Source organism: Lolium rigidum, chromosome 7 (genome assembly GCF_022539505.1).
Source record: "Lolium rigidum isolate FL_2022 chromosome 7, APGP_CSIRO_Lrig_0.1, whole genome shotgun sequence".
NCBI lineage: Eukaryota > Viridiplantae > Streptophyta > Magnoliopsida > Poales > Poaceae > Lolium > Lolium rigidum.
Window position 1 is genome coordinate 202,005,673 of NC_061514.1, and position 8,940 is coordinate 202,014,612.

Here is an 8,940-nt window from a genome sequence, read left to right on the forward strand (position 1 = left end):
GTACCCCGGAGCTTAGGTTTTCGGGACGAAGGCGTACGCGAAAAAAAGGAGGCGAGAGGGGTTGTGGGCCCCCTCCTCACGGAGGCGCGCGGCCGGGCCTTGGGCCGCGCCGGCCTATGGGGTGGGCCCACCTCGGGTCCCCTCGGCTCCCCTACGGCTCCCTTCCTCTTACGGAAAAATAGGATTTTTCATATAATTTCCAGTCACTGTTGATCTTCCGAAATATTGCATTCGACGGTGCTTTTCCAGCGAGAATCCTGACTCCGGTGCGCGATCTCCAATAATCATGAAACATGCAAAATAGATGAAATAACATAAGTATTATCTCCAAATATGAAATATATCAATGAATAACAGCAAATTATGATATAAAATAGTGATGCAAATTGGACGTATCAGCAGCACAGCCCGAAGCCAACGGAGAACCGCCGAAGATCGCCGTGGGCGCCGCCGGAACGCCACATAGAGGGGACGCCGACCAATATCAACACGGGGCTCGGGGACGAACGCCGAAGCCTGCAGGCAAGAACTCCCCGCACCACCAGCCGCCACCGCACAGCCAAACCGGCCCATCGCCGCAGCCTCCAGAAGCAGCATAGCCGCCATCGCCTCTGGCAGGCTCATCCGCCGACGCGGCCGTCTCAGCCGCCGCACGAGCCCAACACCACGCCGCCGCAACCCGGGGCCGTCGCCCCGGCAACCCACGAGAACCCAGACGCAGCAACAAGGAGCTCCTCGTCACGGCCGCCGCCGCCGCCCGGGGACGCCGCCCCGGCAAACCGCCGCACCTGCCCCGGACCTGGGCAGCACCACCGGCCGGCCCCCGCGTTGCCGGAGAGGCCCCTCCGCGGCACAGCCCGCCGCGCCGCCCCGCGCGGCCCAGATCGGGCCCGGGAGGCCCGCACCGCCCGCCGTCACCAACAGCAGCGCCACAACCTCGCACGGCCGCCGCGCGCGCGCCGCAGACAGCCGCGCCCGCCGCCCATCGCCGCCGCGCCCGCCGACCGTCGTCGCGCCCGCCGCCATCTCCGCGCCTGCCGACCGTCGTTGCGCCCGCCGCCATCTCCGCGCCCGAGTGAGCTCCCTCTCACCAGGGACGCGGGAGGGAAGAACCGCCCCGCCGCCACCTTCCCCGGGGAGCGCGCGGCTTCGCCGGCCCCCCTCCGGCGGTGGCTAGGCAGGGGAGAGAGGGGGGAGGGAACTAGAGGCGGCGGCGGCTAGAGTTCCCCCGTGTATCTGTGTATGACATGGTTGATGAAGAGCTAGGTGCCACAGCCCCATGCACGTACGTACTCCCTGGCAATGCATGATGCCTCACGGGATGGATTGATTTGTGTCCGTCTCCAGCTAGCAGCTTTGTGCGTGCCATTTCTTTTCTAGTACACGGTATACTACGAACTACAACTACACTGAGTACAGTTATAAGGCTGGTGCCAATGCATCACGCCCTATAGCCTCGTCACGTCAGCTTTTACCCTCACTCTCACCCCACTCTCATTCCACTCTCCCCCCACGGTGCCAGTGCACGGGTGCCCGCTCTCACTTCTCTCTCCTCTACATCAGCTTTTCTCTCTCCTCGATATCAGCATTTCTTTTTCAGATTACAACATTCAAAATAATGCAAGAAAAATATTGTATTCAACTAAAATTGTTACCGATTACATTATAAAAGAAATTACATAAAAGTTTGAAAAAATTACATAATGTAGGCATTAGCCCACACATGCTCAATCAAATCATCTTTGGAGCTGTGTATACATCGGTGAGTCCCTCATTTCGTTGTCCATCTGAATCCTGGCTGCTAGGCTTGGTGGTGCATTGTTGTGTATCGCAGGGCCGACATTGGAATCAACTGTCTCATAGATGTTCTCCAAATTTGTATCACGCATGATCAACCCAAGAGTACGCCTCGAGTAGGAGCGACCCGGAACTGCTAGAATGTTGAACCTAGCCTTCAGCACTCCAAAGGCACACTCGACATCTTTGCGCCAAGCTGATTGAGCAGCAGTGAACAGTCGATGCTTTTCACTTTGTGGAAGAGTAACACCTTTCATGAACACCGGGTCAGGAGGGGTAGATGCCGCCGGCAAGGTAGTAACCATAGTTGTACTCGTGTCCATTCACCGTGAAGTTCACTATGGGTGCTTCTCCCCTAAGCACATCGATGAACAACGGCGGCGGTTGAGTACATTGATGTCGTTGTTGGACCCGGCCACTCCAAAAAGGCATGCCAGATCCAACGATCATACGACGCAACGGCTTCTAAGATTATGGTAGGGTGTTTGATGTCTCCCCTTGTGAATTGACCGGCATGCGCCACTGGGCAGTTCCTCCACTGCCAATGCATGCAATTGATGCTCCCTAACATGCCCGGAAAGCCACGCTCCTCGGCTTTCGCTAGCAGACGCTGAGTATCCTCGACAGTTGGTCGATGGCAAAACTGTTCCCCGTAACAGTCAATGATGCCTTCACAGAATCTATCTAGATAATTTGATGAAGTTTGTCTAGCTAACTTAAGCCACTCATCTATCGTATCCGGCTCCATAAGCTAATAAACACAAAGCCGCAGTACACTTTTGTAGGGGAGAAAAACCAGCACGGTTGAGTGCATCAACTCTTTGGGTGAAATACGGAGAGTATTCACCCAATCTATCCACAATGCGTAGAAAAAGTGATCGCCTCATCCGATACCTTCGCCGAAAGAAGCTCGGAGGATAATTACAGTCGTCGGCGAAGTAGTCCTCGTAGAGCCGATCGTGGGCACCCAGACGATCACGCCTGATGAACTCTCGGCGGCGTCGCGGCCGTCTTGGCTCCACCTCGAGGTTGAGCATCGCCTCCTCATACTCCGCCTGGAATGCACCGATCATATCACCCTCCATTCCGTCGCTCGAACTGCTGCTAGACGAAGACATGGTGTTGAGAGGAGTGGAAATGGAGAGTGGAGGAGATGAAGTGAGGTGTGGAATGAGTGAAACCATATGGTGGGTATTTATAGGGGGTGGGGATGAAATTTTGGGATTTTTGGCTTTTTTCGAATTTTTGAGCCATCAACGGCTACCCCAATGGCTAGCTGACGTGGATGAATCAGATCGCGCCACGTCAGCTAGCCGTTACCCCCTCCCTCTCGCCCCGCCTCTCGCCCCGACCTGCCAACGCTGTCGCCCCCCTCTCGCCCCCAGCGCGGGCGGCAGCCGGGCGGTAGCGGGCGCTACCGCCGGGTGGTGGATCCACCGCCCCGCACTGCCGTCTCGCCCGCCTCTCGCCCCTACGCGGGCGGTACCTCCGCCGCTCCAGCCCGCGTTGGCACCAGCCTAATATATAAGACACGAGTACAGTTACGTATAAGACACGAGTACAGTTATATACAAGACACAAGTACATTTACGTACAAGACACGAGTACAGCTACATAGAACACACGACTACAGTTACACACATTAGCGAGTACAAGAACAACCATACACACGAGCGAGTACAGCTACAGAAATACAGTCGCGCACACGATCAAGTACAGGTACAGTCGCGCACACAAGCAAATACAGAAGTACAGTGGCGCACACGAGCAAGTACGTGTACAGAAGTACAGTCGCGAACACGAGCAAGTACTGATACAGAAGTACAGTCGAGTGTAGTCGCGCACACGACTAAGTACAGGTACAGTAACGCTCACGAGCAAGTACAGTTACTCAATAAAGGGAAAACTGCACCAAATACACTAAAAACAGAAGTACTTATCAGTTCAAGCACGAGTATAATTAGGTAGACACCACGAGTATAACCATATCAGTATTGGAAGTACAGAAAAAATATCTCAAAACATATCAACATGGAATCTAGTTTTGAAGATCTCAATGCGAGGATCTCAAAAGTGAAAATGGATCGTAATTTGGACTTACGAGTCTCACGATATTTTATTTGAAAAAACATATGTAGGAATTAAAGGGAAAAAGCTGACACAACCCGGCCTCCTGTTGTCTTCTATCTTCTCTCTGATCTCCATCTTGCTTCCCCTTGCAACACGTGACGAGCAGGGAGACCACTTCCCAAAATTTTTCTATCATCATAGCGCGTCACTTGTCCCGTGCGGAGCGAGTTGTGTTGGTAGGTATATTTTTCTAACGATTTTGGCCGTCGTGTTGGCCATCCCTATTCATCGCTTATAGCGATCTGTATCTGGGGCGCCGCACAGAGATAAAATTTCTTGGGCCGGCCCACTACTAGCGATAGAACCTTTTCCGGTTTTTCATGCTGATCAGATCGTTGTCTGCATCGTTGGTTTTCTTCGATTTTTATTTTTACTGCTCAGTTTTCTTCTCCGGTTTTATTTTTTATGTCGGTTTTCATCTCCAGTTTTTACATCTTTTTCTATTGATAATTTCAAAATTTGAACAATTTTTTGAAATATATTTATTTTTCAAATTTGATTTTTTAACTTTGAATGGTTTTTAAAATTGAACAATTTTAAATTTTAAACACTTTTCAAATGTGAACAATTTTCAAATGTGAACAATTTTCAAATTTGAACAATTCCCAAGTTTTAACAACTCTCAAATTTGAACATTTTTTAAATCTGAACAATTTTCTAATTTGAACATTTTTCAAATATGAACAATTTTTAAATTTGAATATTTCAAAATCTAAACAATTCTAAATCCGAACATTTATTCAAAATTTTCCTTTTCAAAAAAAAACCACCAGAAAACCAAAACAAGCATCGAGTGATTTGAGTCCCGAATGGTGAGAGCTCTAGCGACCGCGGATGCAAATGGGCCGGCCCAGGTCATGTCAGCTTAAGCGATTTCGTCCCTTTGTATCGCTTAAAGCGATGTATAGGAGCACCCCGTCGTGTTCACGTTATAGTTTGTTTCTTTGATAAAGAAAAGCCCATTCAACTGTTGTTATCTGATTAGCCCACTTCTTAGCCCATATCAGGCCGAAAGGTCCATAACCTGGCATCATGATTCATGCGCATGCACTTCCGCCTTAAAAAAGTATACTCGCGGAACCACATGCATGTCAATCTTGGTTGTTCGTTGTTATCCAAACATTGCAGATACACCATGTGATAAAAAAATGGTTCACCCTTCCTGTTGGTTCTTCCATGTGCTGCCGCAAACACGTTGCTTAGTTTCATGTTGGTTCCGTGTGGGATAGTGAGGAATTGAAAGAGGTGAAGAACACCAGGAGAGAGGCAGACTCGGCACTGTTGTGCGGATGAAGCGGCAGATCGGAATGAATCAAGGGAAATGTTGTATGCGCTTGCTCTGTTTAAATGCGTGTATTGTACCGAAGAGCTGAATCAGAGCCGTGATGATGGCAGTGACTAAACTGAAAAGAGAAGAAAAGATAGGAGGTATAGCCACGTGAAGAACTGAATGATGTGTGTGTGTGCTTGTACTGTCGAAGTTGATTCATTACCACTTGTAAGATTTGTATATTTGTTAAGAGAATTGCTGGAAGACAATGTTTGGTATTTGACTGATGGATTCTATTTTTCATGGATTGCATCTTGGTTTGGGTTAGGACCTTAAGAACAGGGCGTTTGCTCCGGTACAACCCCCTCCCCTAAACTCAAAGCAAACTTAAATACAAGGACGGCTGAGATCGCTTGATACCCCTTCATTTAATATTAAACGGGTATACGTAGCCCTGTACAAAACCCGTATGATCCAACTAAATTGTATACCGCATACGTATGTATATAATTATGTATGTACGTGGATTATTGGTGGCGATTCGTCAGCGCGGTGGCGGTCGTGGCCGTCGGGCGGGAGGAGCAACAAGGTGGTGATGGGCAGCCACGAGGCACTGTGAGGCGAAGCTGGACGACACGAGTCTCGACAATGTCTCGTAGATCCGTACCGGTATGGTTGGGACGGCGTGCAAGCTAGACGGCGGCGTGATGGCGCGACGAACGGCCGGATAGTCCGCCCCGGACAGTCCGATGCAATTCGGCCGGACTGTCCATCGCGTTGGGAACGAGATTAACCGGACTTCTTACGGTGCTTGCGTTGGACTGTCTTGTGGCTCCGGACTGTCTTGTGGTCTTTACGCCGGACAGTCTTGCGGCGCCGGACTGTCTTGCGGTTGCCCGCCGGACTGTCTTGCGGCGACTGTATGCCTATACGTGGGAATACTGAGTTTTGGATTTGGGCTTAGATATGGGCCTAAATAATACCGGTTGGGTTTTGTTGAGTTTGGGGAGGGGGTTGTACTGGAGCAAGCCTCTAAGAACAGATGTTAGTCTCTGTTGGTATTTAACCGCTGCACATTTTAGTTTAGTTCTTGCTCCAACGTGACTAGATAACATGTCTTCTGGCTTCTTGATCCCAATCCTTGCACCAAGTTTAACGAAGCATAATTCTGGCCTGACGGGTCATCTTGATCTCTCTATTGGTCTAAACTGACAATAGCATTCTGATCATGTTCTAATTCTCTATCTCTTGTACTGCAAAGCTAACAAACTGGCTAGCTCTATGATAAAAGTTTCTATATGATTTTTGGTCTGCCGTAGCAACGCACAGGTAATCAGTAAAAATAAAAATAATAGAAAAGCTGGTGCATTTGGTGAGAGCGCACATCACAACAAGGCTGACCTTGGTCTTGATTATATGCGAAGCAACAATCATACATTGGTTATTTTTGGATGAAATACAACACGGACACCTGCACGTACATTTAATTATTGACACTCAATTTGTCGAACAAAGCTAGATTGATGACTGTTCGAGGAACGGGTAGTCGGTGTAGCCGACGATAGGGTCCGGGGTGTAGAAGGTCATCCTGTCGTAGTTGTTTAGCTCTGCCCCGACCTCAAACCTCTTCGGCAGGTCTGGGTTTGCCAGGAACAGCCGCCCGAAGGACACTAGGTCGGCATACCCCTCGGCGACCACCTTGTTCCCCTCCGCACCATCGTACCCACCGTTGGCGATGAAGGCACCCTTGAACACCTCCCTATACGGCAGTAGCCGCTTCGGCACCACACGTCGTCCCTCCACGATTGCCATTCTCGGCTCGATCATGTGAAGGTAGAGGATGTGGTGATCGTTGAGCTTGGCGGAGATATAGAGCGCGAGGGAGTGAGGGTCGGAGTCGTGGCATTCCATGTAGTCGGCAAAGGGGGAGAATCTGATGCCGACTCGGTGGCCGCCGATCTCCTTCGCGATTGCCTCAACCACCTCAAGAGCGAAGCGGCATCGATTCTCGAGGCTGCCGCCATACTCGTCGGTGCGGTCATTGGGGTTGTCCTTAAGGAACTGATCGATGATGTACCCAAAGGCGCCGTGAATCTCCACGCCGTCAAAACCTGTCACATAATTGACGTCACAGTAAGCAGACTTTGCATCGATGAGCGGCCAGCACATGATTTGAGAACACATGACCTCTTAGGTAAGGACATAGTCTCTGAGGCAAGGCTTTGATCGTTGTTAAGTTGTATATATACACAATTACACATACAGGTTAGGAAATTAATTGTATATTCTGGAACTATTTTTTATGAAAACTCTGATGGTACACAATTTCTAATCAACAGTTTTACTACTTTTTAACTGAATAATTTTGTTAATTAAGTTGTTCGAAATGAGACGTTTGATGGAACATTTTTCATAAAACCCTGCATCTTGGAACATAGCTAGGTACGTACCCGCGTCGATGGCGTTCCTGGCGGCCTTCCTGAAGTCATCCACGATCATGGGAATCTCCTCTACCGTGAGTTTCCTCGGTGGTGAAAACTGCTCGAGCCTTCCGTCGAAGCTCATCTGCGGTCCCACTCCCTTCTCCGTGCTGGACACCGGCGCCTTCCCACCGGGCTGGAGCTCGTAGCTGGACACGCGGCCCGAGTGCCAAATCTGGCAGAAGATCACAGCGCCCTTGGCGTGGACGGCGGCGACGATGGGCTTCCACGCCTCGACGTGCTCCGGCGTCCAGATCCCCGGGGTGTTGTGGTACCCCTGGGCCGTGTCGGAGACGCCTGTGGCCTCCGTGATCAGGAAGCCCCCGCGCGTTGCCCGCTGCGCGTAGTACACAGCTGCGTGCGGCTGTGGAATGTTCCCGTAGGAGCGCTGGCGGGTGAGCGGGGCTAGCACGACCCTGCATTCATGCATGATCACCGTAGTACTTAGGTGTCAGCCAGAATTGAGAGCCTTTTGATTCGCAGGAACATAGGAATAGAAACATATAGGGTTAGAGTGTCATGTCCCTTTCAATTCTACATGATTGTAAAAATTCAGAATTTTTTACCAGATAGTGTTTGATATCCCAGGAAAATTAAATAAATTCTAGCGAGATATTTAAGTGGATGGAAAATTATCTCCAGAAAAAGTGCAACTGAATTCTTAGTGATCCACAGGATTCCAATCCTATGAAAATCTTTTCCATCAAAATAAGCCTGAATTATTATACAAGTGCCAGGACAGCTACCTATGGGAGAGATCGAGCTGGCCCATCTTGTATGGCGTCAGGAGAGGGATGGGCTCCATAGCTGCACGTACTAGCTTTCTGAGTTTGAGCTCCGAACAATGGCGACAACCGCTAACCAGTGCCTAGCAGGAGTGAGCTGCAGGAGGAAGAGGGTGAGTGGGATAGTAGAATGGAGGTTACCATTAGCCAACATCTCCTTTTATAGATTGCATGGAGTCATGGTGAGATGGATGATATTACTACAGTATATTATAAGCGCGAGAGGGGTAGGGGGAGTATGAAAGTGCTGTAGTGGGAGTGATAGTGGACGGTCATGTGGGGATACGGCTGCTAAGCTGTCTTTATTTTATTTATTTATTTTGCCGCCTTTTGTTAATCACCTCGTACACTAACCACTACACAGCAACAATTAGCATCAGTGTATCACACTTGACAAGGAGTCGACGAGGCATCAAGTTATGGGCCTTTTCGTTTTACTTTACCAGCCGAAAGAGACAACCACCAATTGTTTGTCTGT

General features: G+C 49.8%; 1 protein-coding gene across 1 annotated transcript; it reads right to left on the minus strand.

The window, feature by feature from the left end:
- Nucleotides 1–6,712: 6,712 nt before the first annotated feature.
- Nucleotides 6,713–8,485, minus strand: LOC124672449 (12-oxophytodienoate reductase 1-like). Its single transcript, XM_047208672.1, has 3 exons — nucleotides 8,424–8,485; nucleotides 7,648–8,093; nucleotides 6,713–7,308 (listed from the first exon to the last, which is right to left on the minus strand). The coding sequence occupies exons 1-3, from the start codon at nucleotides 8,480–8,482 to the stop codon at nucleotides 6,713–6,715; spliced, it is 1,101 nt and encodes a 366-aa protein (XP_047064628.1). The 5' UTR covers nucleotides 8,483–8,485.
- Nucleotides 8,486–8,940: the final 455 nt, after the last annotated feature.

Excerpts from the sequence above, each read along its gene's own strand:
- LOC124672449 (XM_047208672.1), bottom strand. The coding sequence starts at position 8,482 with ATGGAGCCCATCCCTCTCCTGACGCCATACAAGATGGGCCAGCTCGAT. Across the intron at positions 8,094-8,423 it reads CAGCTCGATCTCTCCCATAG|GGTCGTGCTAGCCCCGCTCA; the intron begins GTAGCTGTCCTG and ends GCATGAATGCAG. Across the intron at positions 7,309-7,647 it reads CAGGAACGCCATCGACGCGG|GTTTTGACGGCGTGGAGATT; the intron begins GTACGTACCTAG and ends ATTATGTGACAG.